Consider the following 25,786-nt stretch of genomic DNA (forward strand, 5'->3'; position numbering starts at 1 on the left):
CGTTGTCTTTAAAGTCTCAAAGAAAAATGCAGTTTTGGGGAACTGTGGTGTAAACAGTAATATACAAAACTTTTCCTTCCAAAGAAAGACTATCAAAGTTGACTGATTTAGACAAGAAACTACGGACTCTATTTCAGTATACGTCTTCAAGTCACTTTTAGGGAGGATTTCGCCCTTCATTTTGTTAATCTTGTTTTGTTGCCTACACATGAATCTGTTTCCAAGGCAAACATGACTGCCGGTGGACTCAAAGTAAAGTCTCTTTCGGCTAACTGATCAAAGTCAAACTGTAGGGCACTCAAGAGAAAAACAAAACTTGGTACCTGAGTCTTCTACAGGAAAGACCCCTATTTGTAAAAGCAACAGGTGACTTGTTGGAATGTTGGGGGCACACCAGCAAGATCTACCAGACAGGGGCAGACGGATGACAGAAGTGATGCAGCTTCGTATCATTGTGCTGGAAGTAAAGGATATTTCACTGGGTTTGCAAACCTGCTTCCCAGGATCAAAGGATATTCAGTTCTTTGAATGTACGGGCAGTACAAAAATGTTAACAAGCTTGTAGGACCAAGATCTCACCTTCGCTCAGAAGAATCTCAAAAGCTAAGGGGCTTAACCATCCATTGTCAGATCAAGTATGTTCACTGGTATTCTTGTGTATAGACCTCCTGGCACCAGGACCAATTTTATTGGTTCCTGGGATCAAATCATTGATCCCTCTTTTAATTGCAGATACATTACTTTATTGGAAGTCTTTAACTTTGAGGATCTCTCTAGTAAAGACACCACTTTTGCTAGAATTAATGGCAAACCTAGACCTACCTCAGAAAATCAGGTCCCCTACTCACTCTTTAGGGCATGCCCTGGATGGGTTTTTTTCTAATCATCCTGATTTGTCCATTAATGAAATGCGCACTCTGAGTTGGACTGACCACTATATCATCTTTTTTAGCATCAACGTAGAACATTGTATGTCCTATACTCTGCATATGAAGCTGATTACCTGTAGAACAGTGAGTACGATTACCACTGCTCACTTTGAGCATACCCTGCATGCTTCCAAACACAGCATAGTGTCATCTAAGCGCTACTCTGAGGAGAGTTTTGATACCTGGGTCTCCTCTTCCCCTTTAAAAACTAAAACTGTGTTTAGGATGAAACCGTCTGCTTCCTGGTATATGGCCGAACTTAAGGAGCTTCAACTTAAATATCGAAGGCAGGAACACAAATGGTTTATTACATCTAATTCTGAAGGAAAACTTGGTGAGAAAACTAAGCATACGACACTGTTGTTACAATACAAATTGGCTATCAAAACTGAGAAATCTGCATTTTATACAGAAAAAATCAGGACAGCCAGCAATTCTCTATGGGCCTGCTTAAAACTATTAAAGACCTGGCCTCCCTTACATTGCAGAATCAGGCCCCTACCTCTCAAGACTTCTGTGATGATATGGCTCGCATAAAAAAAATAAGATTCTTGATTTATACTCTTTGTTTGATCTCTCACCCACTTGAGATTGTGATTTCTCACACACCTCAATCTCCTTGCCCACTTTAAAGGGCTCATTCAGGCAACAATTGTTGGATTTTCTGATAATTCCTCTTGAAGAGAACAAGGAGCTTCTCTTGAGAATTAAGTCAGGGTCCCCACTGGATCCTTGTGCTGCATAAATTATTTTCCACCTGCCCCGTAGCCCATTGCAGACCTTTTACAAAATATTTTCAGGTGTATTCTCCAATCAGGCAGGTTTTCTTCTGCTTGGAATTGTGCCTTTGTAACCCCACTTTTGAAAAAAAAAACAATAATGACCTGGCCGATTTTAATAACTATCGTCCTATCGCTCTTCTCCCATTTCCTGCCAAGGCCCTGGAAACATTTTTAAATCAGAAACTAGAGGATTTTATTGAAATGCAGGGAGCATTGGAACCATCACAAAATGGTTTCAGATCTGGCCGCAATACATGAACTGCTCTTGTGGCAGTAACTGATAACATCCGGCGCCACGTTGATCATGGGGGCACAACCATTCTTCTCCTACTCGATCTGTCCTCTGCATTTGACACAGTGTGGCCTGCTCGAATGATTCAGTGGTTGGAGGAGATTGGGATTGATGGGCGCGCGCTTAGTCCCTTATCTTCCTTTCTAACTGAGTCCAGATGGAGCGTATTGGGGATTTCAAGGCTGATGCTTTCAGTCTTCCATGTAGTGTCCCCCAGTGCTCCGTGTTGAGTCCGACTCTTTTTAATATCTCTGTGGCGCCATTGGCAGCCCTTGTCCGGTCCTTTGGCTTTGAAGTTCAATCTTATGCAGATGATATGCAGATTATTGTGACGATTTCCAGCAATGTGACCGCTGTCGCCCAGTCTTTTAGGCAGTGAATGCCCAACATCAAGAAATGGATGAGCAACAATGTGCTCAAACTCAATGCCAGAAATACAGAGGTGCTGGTTTTTGGGGCCCAGAAATCTATATGGTCTGATATCTGGTGGCCCGAGGAGTGTGGTTCTTTTCCCACTCCTGTGGAGTCTGCTTAAAATCTAGGTGTTTTAGTTGATAACTCTCTGAGTTTCAATACTTAAGCCAGTCTTACGTCTAATACCTGTCTGTATATTATCAGAATACTGAGGAAGATTTTCCCTTTCATCCCCAATGTTCTATGGCAAACAGTTGTTTTTGCCCTCATCACCTCCTGTATAGATTACTGTAATTCTCTCTATCCTAATATGGATGAGAGTGAAATTAAGAAGCTGCAGGTGACACAAAACGCGGCTTCTCTGCTTATTCTGAACATTTCTATGCAGTCTTCAATTAGGGATGGTCTGAAGACTCTTCACTGGCTTCCCATTAAAAAGAAAATTGTCTTCAAGACCTTGTTTCTGGTTCACAAAGCCCTTTATCGTAATAACACTGAACAGCTTATTGGCATGTTTCACTGGTATGTGCCCACAAGATCTCTCAGATCCTCTTCTTGCCAGCGGGTGACTGTCCCTAGATTTCACAGGGCCAGAGGGGGAAGACGGGCCTTCTCGGTGGCAGCTTTCAAGTTATGGAACTCCCTGCCATTCATTATGGCACAGGAGGATTTTGAACACTTGGCTTTTTACCCAGAATGGCTTTGAATGGAATGGTGTCTTTCCACCTTGTGCAGGTTTCTGCTAGCGCCTTGATACACTTGGGTTTTGTGAACTCTATAAATGCTGATAACATAACAATAGAAAACATGTTTGTTTTAAACTGAGCTGACAGAAATTCAGGAGGACATTGAAGGAGTGTCCCCAGTGGGAGCTGAATCAAATTTAATTGAACTGAATATTCCATCACCGGGGCTGACAATATCTTGATTTGCTTGCTATCTTCCTGAAACACAAATGTTTGTATTGCACCAGCAGACACCCTATATCAGAGTTGTGAGGGGGGCTGAAGGGGGGTGATTTCATTAGCATGGTCAGGGACCTTTGCCTCTGATTTTCCCCAACTTCCTTCATCTCAAGGGTGATGAGCAAAATGAAAACGGAGCCATGCCTTTGCAGACTGATAGCCCTGTTTTTACCCACACAGTACTGGATTACAGAGCAGCTTCTTCTATCAGTGAACTTCAAATTCAGCTGAAACCATAAGCGAATCATCTGTCTTACTGCAGAAGCCAAGTTCTGCACACCAAGTCAGTGAACTTGTAGGCTTAGCTCCTGAACACAATGGAGCCCATCTCTTAGATATCCAAGAATACTACAGAAAAATATTGTCTTAGGTAAAACCTTCTCAACTAAGACAACTTTCAGAGTCAAACAAATGGAATTGGTTCTTCTTATGGTGTAAAAATCAGGAGTTACATGCAATTTACATTATTTTTTCTCCATATCCATTCCTGCTTACCTGCTGCATTTAACATGAAGAGTTGTCATACATATATCAAAGAACATTTGGCTGTAGTTTCCTCCAGCAAGTGGCCGATCAACCATTACTGTGGCCGAACAGGACAATTACAAAATTTCCTAGAAGACGCTTCAGAGTTTCCCCCAGTGAGACAGCCACCAAATCCATGGCAACTAAATACGGTCCTGTCACAGTTAATGAGGAGCCCTTGTGACAGGATTCACAAAGCAGAATTGAAGTACTTTTCTTGGAAGGTGGTTCACCTCAGCATAAACATCTGCGGAAAGAGTTTTTAGATAAAAGAGCCTTTTCTGCAGTTCTCTGATGGCGGTTATTTGAACAACGAATCATGTTTTGAACCTTCTCACTTTCATTTAAATGAGACAGTAGTGTTAAAGATGTTTTTCCAACATCCTACTGATGCAGCTGCAAGAACACTTCATGCACTTGACATTTTTCCAAATCTGACCAGTTATGGTTACCATATGGTCGACCTCGAAAAGAGCAACTTGTTTCAAAAGACGGAATAGCACATTGATTATCTGTAGACGTAGTTTTCTGTCACAACAAAGCAGGCTCTCCTCCAAAATACTGTAATGGCACATTCATAGCTTTATTCTCTGGAGGACCTATAAAATACATTTACTGGGCAGCAACCTGTCAAAATGCACACATTTCTATACAGAATTACTAATTAGAGTTGACAACACAGAGAGATGAAGCATTAGGACTAACAGTTATTCGTCCTCTTTTTCAACTGGGTGAGCTTCTTTTTGTTACCCATGATCCACTGTAATAATGTATGTTCTGCACTGACTGCTTGCTACTCTGCTTTTCAAGCATGCGAATCTATGAAAGATTCAACACTGGTGACTAAAAAGTTACGTACTTGTAATTGCAATTCTCGAGTGTCTGCATTTTTCAGAAATTCACAAGCGACTCACCCTCATCCTTGTTTCAGTCTCACCTACCTAATGCATTTCTTCCGCACTTGTGCTATGGAATTTGGAGTATGGTGTTCATTGTGCCTTCACTAGATTGGCTGAAGTTTGGGCCTATTGGAGAGATGCATATAGGCTACTAATGTGGCCATGTTTAAAGCATTCCAGGCAACGTTTAGCATTGCAATGCTATCTATGACTATCATGGGACTGCCATCTCGATGATGGGTATGAATCAAGCATATGAATCTAAGAATCTAAGTAAGATACCAACACTGCAGAACTATAGTTACAGGCAAGTAACTTCTTTCTTAAAAAGAAATACATTTAACTTTGTCCGACATTGACATAGATGTTTTTCTACAGAGAAACATATCTCTTGGTAGTAAATCATAGATCTGATGTGCATTATGTCACACACCAAACATTAAGCTTCTCCTGACTTTTTAGTGTGTGTTTTTTTTCATTTCTCCTGTGTCTTGGATGGCTGCTGGTGATAATAAGTGTGTGTGCGTGTTGTGATTCTTTGGGAAGGTGTGAGGGTGCGGAGGAAAGGTGTGTGGACTTGTATTTTCTGTATTCTGGTTACTGTCGTTTGTTACCTATACAGACTGAAAGATAAGTTTGCTAGTTCCTGGTGAAGGCAATAGCAACTAACTTGTCTGTACATTTTTATAAACATTGGCATATATGTTACTTTATTGCGGTTTTGCTCATATTGTTTGAAGTAGGATAACTTGTATGTACTATTGCAATTTAATGGGTGTTGTCTTGTTTCTGTGGTTTGAACACAGGGGGTATTGATTGCTAAAACTATGAGTATTGCCATTTGCCCCAGTGTCATATGCTCAAAGTGCTGGGCCTGTTCATTCCTAAATCACTTTTTACTTTAGCTGATGGATTAATTTGACCTGATCAGAATCAGACTGGTACATAGGGATGACAGATTTTCTGGTGGGCTGTTACGGCCTAGCCCATTTTAATTGCTGCAGAGAACAGGCACTGAATTAAAACTGAATGTTCCAATTTTTTAGGTCACACGCGCAAGCCCTCTGGTCTGTTGTAATCTATCTGTGGGCTTTTAACCACCCCCGCCGCACGCCCATCGCTATCACTCGTTCGTAGGCTTGCCTTTCAAAAATCCTTTGTTATCATTGGTAAATGCTTTACGTTTGTCCCTCCTTAGGGCAGTTTTGTTACCGCCTTGGCCATCGGATGACCCTGTTACATGGATAATTGCACTTTTGCCGATATGTTTGAATGAGAGCAAACTTCTTTTTCCTTTTGTGTCTCTCCTTCGCGCTCCTGGCGACCGTGGCACTTTGAATCGGCGCGCTTATGTCAAATGTTTTACATTTTATTTTCAATTTATGTGGCAAGAAAAGCGAGACCCATTGCATTGCAAATGCTAGTTTTCAAATTTCCTGTTGTGACCATGACGCCCTCTGCGAAGTCTTCCTCTAGCTTTCCGTGTGTCATTAGAATTGTACAGTGTTCTGGGGATACTATCATTTCCCCGTCAGGCTGTCCAGGGAGTGTGGCTAAATGCATGCCACACCCTTAGGTCGACTCCCACATACCATGGAGTGTGAACTACCGTTTCTCAGACGCAATCGAGATACGTCAGGGGGCAAAATGCCATGGGAGCATTAAGGGCGCCTGGTTGCAGTGTTTCACCTCATCTCCCCAAGTATTTACAAGTTGTGCGTTATTAGTGGATTTAAAGTGATGTGCATTAGGCAAAAAACTCAATCACGATGAAAATATGCAGATTATAAAGAATGCAACGATCCTGAATTGAAGATCTGCTCGCCTTGTTTGTCATCTACCGCAGGGTTGCACAGAGCGCTTTGTTTCGAGCCCGGAGGAGATACTAGATGTCATTGATGAAGGGAAGTCGAACCGCCATGTTGCCGTCACAAGTGAGTACTGCTTTGGAAGGATAGAGCTTAAAACAAGGACATATCTTACTGCAGTGTGTCTGGAAGTGCACAAATATTCTCAGATTGATTTTCTGCCCAGAATGTGGAAATGTGAACTAGTAAAGACCACAGAGAAAAAAGCATTCCTAAATGTTTCACTGCCACCTATTACAGTGCCTACCACTGGGTTGGTTTTATCAGAGTAGAAGCCTAAAAAATGCAGAAACATGTATTACTCGGTTTATGGGAACAAACAGAAAACCGCTATTTACCCAATTAAACAATATAGGGTTACAACTTGTGATTTTTTGTTTCACAAGTGGTGCCAGACTACATGACTTTCTCTTGCACTCTCAATTTCTTCCCTCTATAACCTACCCACATGATGCTGCCTTTCAATGTTGTTTTGTTCTTCCTAAATGTCTTGATCTTATGTCCTTTTCATCATGCCTCTGATGCCCACTTTTTGTTTACTGCTTCCTCTCTTTCTCGTTGCCAATATGTACTCTTTCCACTACGACGCTTTGTGTTCTCTACTTTAATGTCTGTCCAAGTGTTTTCTCTGGAAATGTCATTTTCCTTCCTTCGCCCTGTTCCACTACAAACCCACGCACCATTTACTTTTTTCTCCTTTCTTCTTTCAATTACTATCTGCACGATTACTCTTCCTTTTCCTGCCTCTTGGTCTTTTTTCAGCATTTCTTCTACTGGTTTACTCTTCTTCAACATGGTAACTCATTTCTCTCGCCTTGTTTTCCATTACCTGTCTTTTTTTCTGTCCCTCTCTCATTCTTTATTTCTTGTTCTTTCTTCTCCCACCTCTTTTTATCTGTCAGACTCTATATTACACTTGCTTCTGCCTCTCTCTTTATCTCTCTCTATCCTTTACCTGTTATGAGTCTGTTCATGCCTTTTTCTACATTGCTATTTTTGTCACCCTCTCTCGATCGCTGTCTCTCTCCCTCCTTCCTTCTCCCTCCCACGCTCTTCATGTTTTCTCTTTCCTCTCTCACGTGATTCTTCTTCTTGTTTCCCAGACATGAATGAACACAGTTCCCGCAGTCACAGCATCTTCCTCATCAACATCAAGCAAGAGAACATGGAAACAGAGCAGAAGCTGAGTGGGAAGCTGTATCTAGTCGACCTCGCTGGTAGCGAAAAGGTAAAGCATTGCATCCTTTTTCAGGAGAGCTTTCCTAGACCACTTGCACTACGTTTTAGTCCACCTGCAGCATAATCTCTGCCCACCCTAAGACCTTTTCACTGTATCACCAAGAACATCACTCTCTAGAACCATTTCCTGCACTCCACTACTTTGAATTCCCACCATAAGACCAGTTCCCATTCAGCAGTAGAACATATCAATCAATTTCCAGAACCACTTCGACCCATCTTTCTAGCCATTCCACAATCAGATGCATAACAGGGAGGGGAAAGGAAAATAAGCACGAATCTTGGCCACTGTCTATTTCAGGGCCCTGTTTGTGTCCTACTCGGGTACAATCTAAAAACGTCTGAGTGAGACTGGAATCATTATGTTCAAATCTATCCTGTCATAGGGAATCCTAGTGAGACGATTGTCCCATGCACAGATCTGTTTGTATCCTACGAGACATAGGCTTGAACCTCACAAAATTGGTAACATGACTATAAGAGCCTGATTATGAGTCAGGCAGAGCCGAATTATCTCACGCTCAACAGTCCCTCTTATAGTTAGACTTTTCCACATCCCATTTTTTCAGGTGTGGGAGAATATAACTTAATTCTGGCCTGAAAAATTGAATGAGACTTTGGCTGCAATGGTCCACTCCCTTTCTCTCTCTCCAGTCCCACTGACAGACATATGTATTCAGTTACCACCTGCTCAGAGCAGGCAGGTGGTAAACGCATGTGGTACAAAACATAGAACGGTGAATTCTGTATGCTTTTAGGACCGGAAAAATCAGTCCCATGTCGTAATTACCCTTTGCATGGGGTTTTACTTTTACTTGCATAGTTTGTGAAATTACTGCATGGTAACAGTAAAACCACATGGAATTTTACTGTTACCCCAGTAACGTGCAACTTACACTCAGGACCCAGATTTGGTAATGTTACCAATTAGTTGTGCAGCAGGGTACACGTTATGTATGCTGTCCCTGTGGAGGCATTGTTATACTTTCTACTTATCTGACCTTTTCATTTAAATCTAGGTGTTGTAAGCCTCCACCAAAGTCTGAATGTTGGTGTTTCTGCTTGTGACAGTCATACTACTGTTTGTTTGCTGTAGTTGATGTTTAATCATTCTAAAGGGCTTACCCTCCTCTTTATGCAGGTCAGTAAGACCGGAGCTGAAGGTGCAGTGCTGGATGAAGCTAAAAACATCAACAAGTCTTTGTCTGCCCTTGGGAACGTCATATCTTCGCTTGCAGAAGGGACGGTAAGAGAAAGACATCTGGCTGTAAAACAGCTAGCATTTTAAAATAATGAAAATGTTACCCAAAATCTACATTTCAGTTAATGTTAGAACCCTGTTCATAGATGTAACAGGCCAAGCAGGAGCTACTGGGTCCAACTGTGGGGATTGAGGCATTTTACTCCTGATGTCCAGGGGCCCAACCTACTATGGATTCTGAGCAACTGAGCCAAGTACCCCTTCATCTTTTGACTCTCAATGGAGTGGAGGTGGAATAGTCCAAGGCTTCTTGGTGAGGGTAGTATGGGGGAGGGGATAGTGGGTGGAGGTATAAGGGGTGAGGACATTCTCACAACTCAAAATATGGTCAATAGCAGTAAAAAATGATTGTTCATTCAAATACTTCCTTTATAATAAAAGTAGCATTTAAATATGAATACAAAGTGAAATATGTCATAAGCAAATAATACACAGAGCCCCAGAGGCCATGGCTCTAGTGTTTAATGGTAGTCCGCTGGGTTCCACTTCTCTGTCACTAGCGTTAGTGGTTATTCCCCATTTACTGTAGGTGACATTCAGGTTAGGCCTCACTACCACTCAGAGTCTCAAGAATCCCTCTCCGACTCAGTTAGGAAAAGTCAAAAGTGCTCCAAGGCTGAAACGCCATCTGGCAGACACATTCTCCTGGGCCGTCCAGTCTTCAAGAGCATCTCTTTTGCCGCCAGAGCAGCAGCATCGGCGGCCTCAGGAGAGTATCACACATGCAGCTCTGCAGGGGACACGTTTGGGCATCCGTGACACTCCTCTGATGCAACTGTAAGTTTCTTCTGGTCTCCCCCTCAAAGGGGAAGGTTGTCAGTGGTTCCTGGTTCCATTGCTTTTCCTTGGATGTACTCCAAGCCTTCACACCAACTTTCTTCGTGGAAAGCCTTTCTTATGGTGGGAAAACATAGAGGAAAATTGTACTGTAATGAAGGTTTTTGCTGATGATCTGCACATACACCGTATTTGTCACTTCCATCCAGGTCATGGCACTCAGGGTATGTTACCAAAATACTGAATACTAAATATTGCTCTAACTATATATCGTAGCAAAAATATTGACAATCAAAATATTGACAAGGTATGTACGCATAGGTAATTATTGGGTTACTGTAACTTAGGTAAGTATAGGTTTATTGTACTTTATTCCATAGATATATACCATGGCTATATTGCCTTTAAACCCCTTTATAGCTGTCCCTAGGATGAATACTTCTGGTTTGTCACTTCAGGAAACCTCTCATGCAATTCTGCCTCCAAAGATTCCAACGTAAACATCATCGTCTGCTAAAACTAACTACATCATTGCCCTTCTAAGTGGCCTCATGAACAACATTGTCAATGAACAACCAGTGTCAATGATGAATACAATTTTTCCACCTCATCATCATTGATGACAGTCTTATCACTAAAAAAATACTACTTGTATCTCATCGACAAAAAACTTGTAAACCGCATTATCAACAAATCTTGGTTGATGATGGCATTATGTAGGTAGACTGTCTCAATTGTGAAACCATCATTGATAAAAACCACATCATCAACAAAGATTGCCTTGCTCGTGACAACATTGTCTATCACGTTCTCTTATTTAACATTTTTAACATTGTTGACAAGGTGGTGATGGCCTAGCACTGCTGAAAATGACTGCAAGTTATCAGAGTAGCAGAATCCCCTGCACATCATCGTGCAGTGAAGATCCCACGTGGCCTATATAAAGGCATGTCTTGCTGAAGGCGGAGGATTGCCATGGAAGTGAACAGGACCATCCCTTCACTAGCAGCCAGCTGACACCTGGAGATGAACTGCAGTGGGATGACACCACCCCTGACTGCTGGACAGGGTACAGAAACGACAGTGCTTACATCGAGAAAGGAGGTTGAGGTGTCCCCTGTGGGCAGCGTGCCGTGAGGAGGCACACTCCACTCCATTATTGGCAAGTGGCAGAGCAGCTGTGGTGGGGGGATGCTGTATGTGACACCTCTCAAGTATGAGGAGGAAGAGTGGAGAGTTGTTTTGGGCAGAACACAGGTGGTGCAGGAGAGAAACGTGTCTTGCAGTAGTAGTGATTTGGAGGACAGCGGGCCACCTGCATTGCAAAAAGCAATGTGCGATAGGTCCACAACTAGCAAAAGCTGCTGAGAGAGAGGGCAAAGACCATGCCCTAAGCGCCAATAATGAAGTAAAGCAATACTGAGCAGCCACCTATGAGGCAGAGAATAGTGGGAGGCAAACAGTCCTCAAGGGTACTGAAGTAGGCACTCCTAGATAGGCAGCAGTGAGTATTCTTCACACTCCTCTCTACTCCTCGCGAACTTGAGAAAAGTGAGGTGTGACAATGACAGAGATACTGTTATGCTGGTCACGGAGGAGTGAGACACTGGCCACGAAGGCCCAATTGTGAACATGTGTCATGAAAAGAGGATGAAGGCAGCCCAACAACACAAATTTGTTAAATATGCAGCAGCGCATTGCTAGAAGGGTATAATGATGATAAGGTTCCAGACCTACCTGAAAACTCAGCTTAGATTGAGGGAAGTGGTAGCAGCAGTGTCAGCAATGGAGAGCCCCCTGGAATATAGGATAAACTCTATAAAAATGGAGGTCAACTTATTAAGTACTGACTTAAAAAAAATTAGCAACATGGGGAAAAGTAATGAGCAGAACCTGAAAAAACGACAACTGATGCAAAGGTCCCACAAGTAGCAGTGACAAAAATACAAAAGGATGATCAAGTTCTGCAGGCACGCTTTGAAGACGCAGAGAATTGATCAAGGTGGAACAGTACAAGGCTGGTTGGAATACCAGAACAGGCAGAAGGCCAGAGCGTGTAACTTTTGAAATGTTGCTGTTTAGCATCTTGAAACCTTGAAGTGATTGTCATGAATTGTTTCTGGAGTTAGAGCACATAGGGCCTGGTGCCTACACTGATCCCTCAGACCCCTCCGCAAGCCATCATAGTCTGCGTCTTTAATCAAAGAGACCAGGATGCGAACCTGCCGACTGCCAGGAAGCAAGGGCAGGACCAATGTGAGAACTCCATGGTGGTGAAGATCTTGTACTTCATACTGGTGGTGCAGAGGCAACGACACAGATTTGATGTGTTAAAGGGAGCCTTGCAAGACAAAGAAATTAAAAATATGCTGACCTGCTAAATTGCACACCTTGGTGGAGGGCAAATCCTGCTACTTTCTGACTCAAGAGAAAGCACAGGAATGGATTGAAGGGTGGCACCCTATGGCTTGGAGATCAGAAGGAAGGAGACTCACCGTAAGTGGCAAAGTGATCACCACAGTACATGATAGTGCTGAAGAGAAATCAATGGACAAGCTGCTGCTGGAACACAAAAGGAAAACTGATAAATGGGAGAAGCAATCTGTCATGAGGTAGCCTTGTTTGGAGGACGCCAGGATAAGGTCCAGTGGCCTGAGTCAGATTGGCCTATAAGGCAATCAGGCAGTGCCCGATGGGCTGGTCTGACTGATCAATGTGTGGGCCTGTTTTTCGGCAGTGTGTGGGCGAGTTTTATGGGTAGGTGGGTTGTTTTCACTGTTGATTTCCTTGATATTTCCACAGGAATTGCTTGGAGCAAACACAAATGCATGAACTATCCTACACATTGAGAAAAACCCAAACAGCGAGACTTTACAAGTTCAAAACTAGCCTGATTTGCAAATGTAGGTCACGATTTTAGCTACCTAGTTCGCTAATGGGAGCCACTTTTATTTTAGTCCCCAAGCCTATTTTTGTCCCAATGGCTTAACCTAACACCCAAGGAAAGCTACCTCTGTGTAATCGTTTGTGGCTGTAGAGTGAAAGGATGGAGTAAGAAGTCACACAGACCAGCAGGAGAGTGACTGTAAAACAGCAGTCATAAGTAAAATAACACTGCTGGTATGCATGTCCTGCTGGTTCCTTGATGGGAAACCATAAAGAATGAACTGGATCTGCAGTGGTTCCAGTGTCATTAACCTGAGATGACTTGGTCCGCCTGTTGCCATGGCTTCAACATGCACTGCAAGGGTGACAAGACATCAGCTCTTCTTTCTAAGGTTCAATTCTGTACTAGCACAACCAACATTCTTGTGGACCGCAGACTCCTGTTTCAGAAGGTGGAGGCATATATGCAGGGACTGTATTGAAGCATACCTGATCTGTTGAGGATAAGTCATTACATAAAAACTTTTGTTAGCCAGAGAGGTGAGATTATTCTGAATGCTTTTGTCCCACATATCAAAGAGGCGCAAGGAAAGATACATACTAACATGTTGACTGTCTCTTTTGCATCCTCTATAAAAGGGGACAAAATCTCCTCCTATGCCCACAGAAACAGATATTTTGTGACACAAGACAATAAAACACAGTTTCAACAACAATAGTGTATGGTCCAGGCCTCATTAACTACTGGATGGATGCTCTATGCATATGTGGAAGAACTTGCCACAATTAGGAACTGAAGTAAAATCAGTTAGACTTGGCCTTTGAGCACTAGTGCTGTCCTCACTATGCAAAATGTAATTTTTTTTAACCAGGTTTCTGTATCTGGGAAGAAGAGACAAGTGTTTTCAATTTAATCGTACGGGAAATTTACACACCTTTCCACCCATTGTGCATCACTGTTCCATTGGATCTGGCATGGGTTAGGTTGTATTGGTCTAAAGACCTATGGAACATGTCAGTGGAAACAATGATTCAATTCAAGCTTCACCCTTCTGACTAGGGAACGAAGACATATCCACCATCATCACCTGACTTCAGGATTGAGTGCTGAACACTATATTGGACGGCTTGATTTTCCACAGTACTGGACTCAAACGCTACAGAACTTTACCGTTCAATACATGCCAAAGCATTATGCAATTAAATGGGAGAGATTTTGCACATAGGCTAATTCAAGAAACCATGGTCAGATGTTTTTCAGGAATATCTACCCTCTCTGCAATGCCTGGAACAATCAGGTATGAAATACTTAAAGTACACTTAGCTGCAGTCTGTAGGTAGCTCAGACAATCCAATAATCAACCCATCTTCTCCAACAAAGTGGTCAAGGATTTAACAAAGGGGTTATTTGAATCAATCCTTCCCCTAAGAGTCAAAGTCAGCTTCTTCTTGGGAGCTAAACATACCAGCCCACATTTAAGAAGCTCTAGCGCCACATTAGCAGCATTGTTTTTTACGATAATGTGGCGTTAGGCTTCAAAAAATGCAGTCCCAGATTTACAAAGTGGCACAATGCATGCAATGCCCACTTTGTAACCCGTTGTGACACATTATGCCTGCGCCAGGCATAATATATACAAGAGGGGTGTTCCCCTTCTAGTGGGCTGCAAAAATGGTGCAAAGTAATCTAAAAGATTTCTTTGCTCCATTTTTTGCAGCATTTTTACTCAGCAGGCGTTTAAAGGAAGCACACCATTTTTTAAAATGGTCCTCTATGTACTTTGCAGGACTAGTGTCAACATTTTTTACGTTAATCCTGCAAAGCGCCAGACTAGCCTCGAAAATGTTGCAGATAGTTCCCGAATTACCACAATGGTGCACTATATCTTAAAAATGGCGCACACAGGGTGGCAGTAGGGGGGCGCTAAGGGGCACAAGAAAAGTGGCACTGCATTTGACGCAGTGCCACTTTTCTTTAATTTGCCCTACTGTTTCCAATATACCTCCTTTTGAAACTATCCATAGAGTTACACTGCAGTTTTGTTAGCAATTATTTTGGCAAAACACGTGGGAAAACTCAAGGTAATTAACACTTATTAAGATTTCCTCAGATTTTACTAGGATTCTCAGTTTATTCCTAAAGTGCCCTCTTCATTGCATCTCATTCAAGTGGTGGTTCTTCCTACCTCTGATCTGCAACACACCACTGCAGTAGAAAGATGATTACACAATTCAACATCAATAGATATCAAAACATCTAACTGCACAAACTACGGGTGCTTCGAGCACCTCCCATGGATACATTATAACTGGCACACGCATAATGTGGCACAAGGGTTTACAAACTGGCTCAGTGACACGATTGTGCCAGTTTGTAAATATGGCGCGGAGTGGGGGGCTGTTCAGCGTCGCAGTAGCATCAAATAAAATGATGCTACAGCAGCTCATGAGGCTTGTAAAAGAGCCCCTAAAATCTGTATGAAATCAGGCCAACTATTTCCTCTTTTGGTGTTGTAAATGAATCTCAAGATCACCCAAACAGATCATTCCCCAAAGGATAGCAAGTACATTACACCGCATCACACAAAGTCAGGCAAATCCTTACACAGAAGATTTATCAACTGCAAGGTGGCTGGGTAATATCGGCGCACACCTCTGTATACCCAGATTATATAACATAAAATATAGCTTGCAATGATTGATGCACTAGGAGGAATGGAGGCTGCCAAACAACCCTTAAGAAACAAAAAACTTCATAAATACAGATGCTCCCAAGTACACTCAGATATGTATAGAACAATAAACAGTAGAGTCAAATATTATTCCTTTGTTATTTTATGTCAATCTCTTCATACAATCCAAAGGCCTTTTGAAATCCCCAAGTTTCTTGAAATCCACACAAGCCAACATATGTTTCGTAGCTATGGCATATTCGCCTCTGACTTCATCTGAACTACAAATAAATATATCACATTTTTAAATAACTGTTTTATATACTGAATTGTAGTTATCCCTCCACGAATCCTGGTAGTGTAAGGGATTAAATAGCATGGTGGAAGGGGACACTTCTTACAAGAAAAAGCAGGTTAATGTACAAGGGAACCCCACATGTTAAAGTGAAATAATTATAGTGTCCGTGTCTAGCTCAATTGTTACTTTGCAATACGTGTTCTTTCCAACACCAACCCATAGCAAACCTCAACTTGTGTCCCCATCAATTCATGCCTACATTCATAATAACCACATAATATAATAACACTCCGGTGTCTATACAAATCCATTGCAGCCTATCCAATGTAAACGTCAACTCTAAAATATATAAATTATATTTAATAAGCCAAAGTTACTACCAGGCAAGCTTAATAAAAGTGCAGAACCAAACATAAAGCAACACATTTACGTAGGTAAAATATAAGTAATACATTAGTGTTTACTTCACATGTGATATAGGAAATTATATCACAACAGAACCTAAACATTAAATAACCATACAATCAAAACCCAGTCTTTATCATACTATGTCAGTAGCAGCAAATTATACAGTCCATAAAGGAACCAAAATTAACCACAACCCAGTCAAAACACTCCATTTGTGCATGCCCATCAGTGTTTCTTGATATAACTCCACATCTTAAGTGAGAGTTTGACCAACGCAAAGTAATGCTGAATATACATCACTGGACTGCATTGGATATTATCTGAAACGTACACCATAAGTGGTAAATAGTACTTCAAATATTGTGTCTTACTACGTTATCCTAGAACCCAACACACTTCTAATCCATATGGGTGAAGAATTGCGATATAATATCTTTAATCAGACACAACCAAAATTAGAATCAAACCATAGCATACAATTGAGAGTACTCTGCCTCAGCCTTACGCTTGTACCTGGCATTCTGATCAGGTGCCATGTTATACAGAAGGGTTCACTCAAGCAAAGACAAGTTATAGTCCACTGATGGACATTTGTAAGGTTGTGACTTAACATTTTTTGTGGAACTTAACTAAATCCCATTACCTACATTTGCAAATATAATCAGAATCAGTTGTGGGGCAGCTGATGCCAGAGTACCTTTTCAGATAAGGTGATGTTCATTCCCACTTTCTGCTACTATAATTAACTGCTATCTAGTTATAATTCAAGTATGTAAAGTGCTGAAGATGGAAAATGTAATTTCTTACTATAATGCAACTACATTTCTCCATTGTTGATATCTTTCAAAGTTCCACATGCAGCACTCCCTCATTCCCTTTGTATGAGACTCTTCATTTCATGTTGGCTATGGAAATCAAATGTGTAGAGGATTTTGGTAGGAAAGAGCTCATTGTCCAGAGTAAGGGTCATATAAGAGGCAAATAGACTGCACATTTGCAATGTTAAGCAAGTGTTTTTATCACAGCTTTTCAGTTTAACTATTGGAGCTTCCAAGCCTGACAATAAGGAGTAGTTTAAGCATTTGACTCTCTGAAGATACCAACAGGAGATCATCCAAGGCCAAGTTCGAGAGGATCATTAAATAATTAATGGTAAGTTCCCACTAAGTTGTCCAATACTTTATGAGGCATCCAATTGCCAATTATACAATAATTTTCCTATTGAAAATGGAAAAGATCTCTGAAGCGTTTAGTCAAACTTGCAGTTTATTAAGCAGTTGTAAGTATCTTCAAGTCATGTCACAGGTAAGTGAAATGTCGAGCAAAGGGAGTACTCAGCCAACACGTGTTTCGCCCTATGGGGTGCATTCACCAGGGCTTTCTCAAGGCCGTTAGTAAAACGCTGTAATAGCTCAACCAGAGAGTTCAAACGGGCACGTCGGCCGCCGTTGTGCACTTGAAGATACTTACAACTGCTTAATAAACTGCAAGTTTGACTAAACGCTTCGGAGATCTTTTCCATTTTCAATAGGAAAATTATTGTATAATTGCCAATTGGATGTCTCATAAAGTATTGGACAACTTAGTGGGAACTTACCATTAATTATTTAATGAAACTTTACAAATGGGGGATCAGGGTCCACTTCCCCCGGTTTGAAGCTCCCACGTTCTTCTTCTATCTTCATTAGTGATTTGCCATTTGTTACAAGAAGTAACAAACTGGACCCTCATCTATGTCTACAAGTTCGAGAGGAGGTCTTCCTCCAACAGCAGTTCATCAAACAAACCAAGAGGTTCCTGTGTCCATCCAAGCCTCACAGAAGTAAAGCCTCCTAATAGAAATAGTAGTACCAGCACAGAGTCCAGATAGAACACATCTCCAAGATTGTTCATGTCCCAGTTGCTCATGGTTGATAACATGTCACCCTGCAATAATGTGATGAATAAACTGCTGTAGAGTATAAAGTTTCCACTAACATACCTTAAACTTAAAAGCAGCTGCCAATCATTCAGCGTGCTCGGTCTCTGGATGCACTGGAAGCATGCTTTTTGTAGTCTGCCATGCAGATGTTTTTGACACTGGATACAGTAAACTTATAGGTGTCTCGGTAGAAAAAAATGTATTGGCCACAAACTAAGATCCTTTATTCCTGTGGGAGAATCCACCAAGCAACTGTTTATGTTTCACCAGACCTAGCGAAAAGTCTTTCACCTTTATCATGCACTGCTCTCCATGCAAGGAAAGCAGGGACATTGATCTTGTTGGCAGGGAAATCATGCTAATCCTTTCAGGGCTCAGAACACGTCTAGGAAAATATATTAGATCACTGGCTAATTCAGTGTATAAATTAATCAAAGTATCTGCCCAAAGACAAAAGGTAGGACTTTATATAGGTAGCCAATGAAGGTTTTATTCTTCCAAAACTAGGTGTTACATTTCTGGTTTACTGTTTGTTGATTATGTGTTCTACATTTTTATTCTTGCCCTTGTTGTCCAGTGACCTTGCAATAGCCTGTCTACTTTTTTTTAATTGGGGCTTTTTCCTTTTGGTGCTATTTACATGACTTGCCAGAGGGAGATCCTTGTCACTTTTGGCTCCGTTAGGAAAGATAGTGAAGCTAATAGACGAGATACCTTTTTGCTCAAACGAAAAGAATTGATCCCACTTTTACCCCAAGACAAACCTGAAAATAAATGGATGAGAAAAGCACAGCTCTTGTTATTGGCATTAAGTTAAATTAATTCACAATATGAAAATGCAGACTGGGTGGAGCAATAGACCTCAAGGTTGCATATTTCATATTCTCATTGCAAGAAAGCACAAAAAGGTTTTTGAGGCATTTTATTGTCGACGGTAACAAAAGAAAGTCTTGCACTTGTGGCTGATATCCACCTATGCTGTCTGCCATTACATGGCTGTGGTAGTGGCTTATCGCAGGATTAAGCAAATATTTATCTACCCAGACTTGACATTTGACTCATGAAATAGAGCTTATCTAAGATTGTTGTTAAATTTTAAAGTAACCTTTGAAAACCTTCAAAAGTGAGGGATACAGATGAATTAAATCAAGGCAAGATCCACACCAGCACAGGGGGTATTCTGGACCTGGACGCTGTAGTGGACACAGGGAGGTTTTTGAAGGAGAGTTTATCATGCATCTGGGAAAATGTCTTTCTCATCAGTGTGATTACTTTCCTACAGCCTCATGGATCTCAGCTCCTTGAGTAGAATGGTTTTCTGCATCATCACACAGGGGCCCTTGCATGGCGACACACAAGACTCCTACAGGAATGCCCAGAGGACCAACGATTCAGGAAGTTGGGGAACTGTGAGCCAATGCAAAATCTCACACCCAGATCTACCAGCAAACTAACATGCTAAAATAAGTTTATTCAGAAACAACTTTCCCTCCAAGTAGTTAAAACATAAGCATCCATGATAGGTTTGAAAATTCACATTATTTACCAAAAGTTCAGGATCCTGGTCCAAGAGAGAGAAAAGTCAAACCATATCAATGTGAAGGAACGGAGGATGGTCAACCTAGCCCTTAGGTTTTCTTCCCTCTGATACATAAGACACAGTTTGGGGTTGGAGGATAAAAGCAGATGCCTTAAAAAATTAATTGCCAGAAGATCATAAGTGTGGCCATCGGCAACAAAGTGCTCTAATAAGTTTTGGAACAATTGGAAACCCCAGAACTACAATGTTTTCCCACAGTAAGAAATGCAAAATCCTGAGATTTCCATTGGAGGTATATGGGACTCACCGTCAATTAGAATTCCTTTTGATCAATTAGTCAGGCACTTTTCTCGATATTCAATGTCCTCCAAACCTCCAGTACTTTATTTTAAGTAACTTTCAAGTCCAAACAATTCAGGATTAAAACATTCTTAATCACTTCGGTGGGCCTCGCCAGTGCTGATTTTCTGATCTTCTTCTCCTGTCAGGAAACTACACAATAGATTTCCATACAATGCGGATCTCATATCCAGGCTGGAGAGCAGTATTTTCCATTGCAGCTTTTTTAATTAAACGTAACTGCCTGGATCCAGAGAACCTGTGATAATGACATGGCATTTTTTTCTGAACTGTATGAGCATTCTGTAAGTGGTCAGACACCCTCCTCAAGGTCCTCGCGCGCTTTCCAAAGGATGAGATCCTTCATTTGATGTCTGAATGAAATATTTGATTCAAGAACACACCAGACCTCACTTCTGATGTGTTTCTGGGAAGGTTCACGTGGCTACCAATGAAGTTGAAAGCAAATGCCACCTACAGGCCCATTTATTCACCATCCGAGCGAAAATGTATATATTTCAGGGTGAGAAGGTTTATCCCCAGGGGGAAGACTATCACTCCATTTGGTAATTACTGTACACATAAGATTTTCCATATCGATAGGACCTTGTTCTGTACCAAAGAATGGAGCGTATTTTAAGCTTGTTTCATGGAAATTATTGTTCTTATTTGAATATCATTGGCCAAACGGGTTAGAAAAATACAAGTTCCATGTTCTGATGAACAATAGGTTACATTATTGAAAAGTAAAGTATCTATGAGAACTAATTAATCTGTTGCTGTTGTGATTGGATTTCAAGTACAACAGTTGGAGTTATTACCATCGTCTTTTTCCACTCTTTTGTCTAACAGTGAGGTCAATTATTGTGAAATGAGCACTTAAGTTTTACCTTGATAAAACCAAAAACCTTACGAAAATCAGTCATTATTTTGTTAATTACACAGCTGTTCACAGAGACTAGGCAACTTTAAAGCAATTTAAAGCTAGGTGCTAGTTTCTTATATCATCATATGCTATGAGATGGATGCTCTCACTGCTAAGAAATCAACCCCCTCTCCTATCCTTGAAGGGACCACTAAAACCCATGATATGAGCCTGCATCTAGTTTAACATAATATTCTGAACTTCTAAATCCTGCTGTAACCTTTTTTTCTTACTGTGATGGTAGTGCTACCTTTTATTTCAGAGATCTGATTTAATTTGCTCTTGTCCATGTACAGCAATCCAATATGCCTGCACTATCGAAAATTAAAACTATTTCCAAGTAAGAATAGTACTTACTTGGCTGGAGATAAAATTGCCTTAACCATTTTTCTCTGAAAAGTTGAAATGATCACTGAATAACAATTAGCACATACCTTTGGAAGACAGTATTGTTGGGATTATGATGACAGAAAAAGCACACACTGGTTAAGCCTATCTCTTGTATCTGCTTAAATGACATTTCTTGCAAGGGTTCTGATCTCGAGTTTTCTTTGCTTCCCTTTCCTCCCTTCACAAGACATGATGTTGCTGTTTTATTACAGAGTTTATGTATGTTAATCGAGAGAGCACATATTGGGAAGGAAATGTGACATCCGTGTATTCCTCCTTCCCTATCATGGATACCTCTTATTTGGATTTATACACAATCCATCCTCCCCCCTTACTGCTAGGCAAATGAATATAATAAAGTGTAAGCCAACTGACTCAGATCGTCATCTTTAAAATATTTATTGTGCAGAGAGAGATTTTTCTTTCTGAAGTTTGTTCCAAGATCCTTCACTTTATGATAATATTCCAGTGTTTGTGAACGTAATAAAGATAGGTATTATTGAGAAATAGGATTGCTAGCAAGTAACTCATTACTTTTCTCATATTATGATTATGTCAGATAATATGTGCAAAAAAAGCTTGTGGTATATTAGGTAATGTCTAGAATTCATGATACGCAGTGCTCAAGTTGAATATTGTTGCCGTCTTGAGTATACATTTTGACACAGGGGTGTGGAATTTCTATAGCCCGATGCCCAGGGCATATTGTTTGGGGTCAAGGACAACAACTTTTCATGGCCCTTTTGTTATTTGAGCTAGTAGGGCCAATCCCCTGCAGCACAAACCATTTTGCATGTACCATTGTAACAAACATTGGCAAAAAGCAAAAATGTTTTTTGGTCTCAAAAAGCACACATTGCCACAGTAGTTCCTGGCACTGAACAAAACTATTTTGCGTGTCTATATGCTCCTTATGAAAGAGCAGATTGCTATCACTCACAGTAAAGTCAGCTAATAGATGGGTAGAGAAATAGAATTTTAATAATAAAAAAAAAGGTCTTGGTTAACGCCAGACCTAATTAGGGGCCCAATTTATGATTAAAGTCACAAAATGTATCTATGGTATATGTCTTTCCATTATTGTAGAATTATGGCTTTCCTGAATTCACAAGAATTTACATAACATAGACTATGAAATCGTACTCCTAGAAAATATTTGTGAACTGTATTTTAGCACGAGCAAATATGCAGTTGTAGATTTGCTCATGTGGAAATCTATTGAGCGTTTACAAGTTCACTTTCTCTCCAACCACTTTTTTCCCCAGCCCTGGAAGAAATTCTACTTCTGCCATTGCCAGGAGTAAATTTTCAACCATTGTCAGTATGGGAAAAGATTACAGACGAGCTGGTGAAAATCCTTCAAACATGCAAGTTAGTGGGTTTGCGCAGACTCAAAGGCATTCCAACCCTGAAACTATTTCTTTCAATGGCATGTGTGGCTTTGCATAAGTCCGACATCTATCGTTGGGCTCAGAATGTTACAAGTTGTTTTTCTTTGAAGAATGTTTTCGAATCACAAGATTGATTGACTCCTCCACTCGGTGATACTGCGCATGGGCATCGAGTCCTTTGTTTGATTGTTTTCTTTCTGCGGTTGGGTTTGGACAGGTTTCCTCTTGCTCCGGTGGATCTTGCGTTGGTAATTCTGAACGCTAGTCTACCTTTTTCTATTAGTGTTGGTATAGTTTTGATTGCGTTTCTACTCTATGGTCGATCTGATTTAGGTTGATTTATGCTCTTACGGGGCTTCACCCTTTTGGGCCTACTTCAATGTCAGGCTGATGGAACAAACTCCGTTTCAATTCTGTCTTCGATGTCACGCTAAATTCCCATATACCGACCAGCATCTGGTGTGCAATCTCTGCTTATCTCTCGACCATTGAGAAGAGACCTGCAATGCCTGTAGATAGTTTAGATCCAAGAAGACTCTCCGGGACCGAATGGAGCATTGGTTAGAGATGGCATCCAAGTCCACAGAAGACACACTCGATGTTTTCAGAGAGGAGCATGCTCAGGAAGAGGTGGGACAGCGCACAACCGTATTCATCAGAGATTCAGACTTCGATCAAGATTCTGATGTCGACAGCCAGTCCATACTTCCGGCGTAGTACGTGAGTACAACTGCCAAGTCACACCACCCAAAGACAGTCAAAAAGACTCTTGCACTGGTCATCGGTCCTCCACTGTCTCCAGACCATGGTCGGAGCTGAAAAATAAACCCAGATGACCAACCTTTGGGTTTGGCACCAAGAATATCTAAGACCAAAGTGCATTTCATATTGACTAAACACACTGCTACAGCTATTTTGGTATCGAGCCGAAAATCTGAGACCTCAGAGCAGAAACAAATGATACCACTTTCAGAGCCTACACTGTTGGTTCGAATCAAACACTCGGTGCCGAAGTCTTCAGAACTGAAAACCATCAGTAGCAAACACAATACAGCTGCAAAGGACTCATCAAATATAGAACCTATTTTAAAGATTATATAGACGCAAAACAGCAGAAACTTTATATTCAGAAGGGCACAGGAAGCATAATTGCTTCTCCTTCCGCAACTATTAAAAGAAAATAGACTTTTCAAGAGACTTTAGATGTTGGGCCTCCACCAAACAAATTCTCAACAGAGAAGGAGAAAGAGAAGGCTACACAGCAACAGCAGCCTCCACCACCACATTCTCCTTTCCATCTTGCCACTCCACCACAACCACTGTCACCCACATATGACACACAGTTTTCCCCATAGACGTCCTCAGCATCACCTCACCAGGATGATCTTAGTGACATTCAGCAAGATACAGATCCATGGGACCTATATGATCCTCATCCCATTCTTTGTAACAATCCAAATTTGTATCCTGCCAGACCATCTCCACCAGAAAATACCACTGCCTATAACCAGGTTATAGCTAGGGCAGCTGCCTACCATAATGTTCAGCTGCACACAGATCCCTTTGAGAAGGATTTTCTATTTAATATGTTATCAGCTTCACATAAGGAATACCACTGCCTTCCCATACTTCCAGGCATGCTCAGACATTTGTCTGTCATTTTAGAAGAACCAGTCAAGGCTAGAATAATCACACCTAGGTTGGATAAGAATTATAAACGTGCACCTTCCGACCCAGTTTTTATCAGAACTCAGTTACCACCTGATTCCATTGGCGTTAGTGCAGCCAGGAAAAGGGCCAATAGCCAGTCCACAGGAGATGCTCCTCCTCCAGACGAGGTGAGCAAAAAGTTAGATGCAGTATGTGAAAGGGTGGCTTCCCGGACTTAAATCACTGGAAGATAGCAAACTCAAAGCAAGATATGATAGAGGCCATTGGGACCAAATGGATGAACTTTTACAGTATCTTCCACTGGAACATCAAAAACGGGGACAACAAATAGTCACAGAAGGGCAAGCTAAATCTAATAACGCAATTAGATCTACTACAGATGCAGCTGATACAGCAGCCAGAGGGATTAACACCAGTGTGGTCATTAAAAGGCATGCATGGCTAAGGTGGTCACGTTTTAAACCTGAAATACATCAAGCTGTCTTAAATATGCCCTTTGATAGGGAACATCTATTCTGAACGGAGGTAGACACAACAATAAAAAAAATAGAAAAAAGATTCAGAGACAGCTAAAGCTATGGGTGCACTATACACCACACACACTAGAGGCAATTTTTGTAGGCCACAATTTAGAAGTGGCTTCAAACCATCAGCTACAGAGACAACAACCTCGCAACAAAGACAGACCTCACATTTGTATACAAGAGGATCATTTGGAAGGTTCTTATAGAGGATCCAATAATAGAGGAAGAGGGAAAGCATCCGCTTACAGAGGTTCCTCTACCTCAACCAAGCAGTGAATTCCTGAGCATCCCCACAGCGCACATATCCCCTTTGGGAGGAAGACTGGTAAACTTTTATCCACAATGGCCCAACATCACTACAGACCAGTGGGTTCTGTCAATTATCCAATATGTCTATTATCTGGAACTCATTTCCATTCTGCCAAACATTCCCCCTCGCTCACACAAACTCTCTCAAGACCATCTCACTCTACTAAAAGAGGAGGTACACACCCTCGTCCTCAAAGGGGCCAAAGAGACACTACCTATATCCCAACAAGGATCAGGAGTATATTCATTATTAATACCAATTTTAGACCTCAGGCCTCTCAAACTATACATTCTTTCAAAACACTTTCATATGGTCACTGTGCAAGATGTTATTCCTCTACTACAGCAAGGGGATTACATGACAGCATTAGACCTTAAGGATGCCTATTTCCACATTCCCATACATCCAATACATCGCAAATACCAAAGATTTGTCATTGCAGGAAAACAATACCAATTCAAGGTACTTCCATTCAGGGTAACAGCAGCACCAAGAGTGTTCACCAAATGTCTAGCAGTAGTTGCAGTATTCCTAAGAAGACAAAACATACATGTGTTCCT

The 25,786-nt window shown here is 41.3% G+C and overlaps 1 protein-coding gene across 1 annotated transcript in view; it reads left to right on the top strand.

Moving 5' to 3' along the window:
* Positions 1 to 25,786, top strand: part of KIF5A (kinesin family member 5A) — a 602,234-nt gene that overhangs the window by 318,268 nt on the left and 258,180 nt on the right. Inside the window, exons 7-9 of the mRNA XM_069230811.1 lie at positions 6,653 to 6,740; positions 7,778 to 7,902; positions 9,055 to 9,159. Coding sequence (XP_069086912.1) covers positions 6,653 to 6,740; positions 7,778 to 7,902; positions 9,055 to 9,159 — 318 coding nt within the window. The remainder of the gene's footprint in view (positions 1 to 6,652; positions 6,741 to 7,777; positions 7,903 to 9,054; positions 9,160 to 25,786) is intronic.

The sequence above is a fragment of the Pleurodeles waltl genome, chromosome 4_2, assembly GCF_031143425.1.
Source record: "Pleurodeles waltl isolate 20211129_DDA chromosome 4_2, aPleWal1.hap1.20221129, whole genome shotgun sequence".
NCBI lineage: Eukaryota > Metazoa > Chordata > Amphibia > Caudata > Salamandridae > Pleurodeles > Pleurodeles waltl.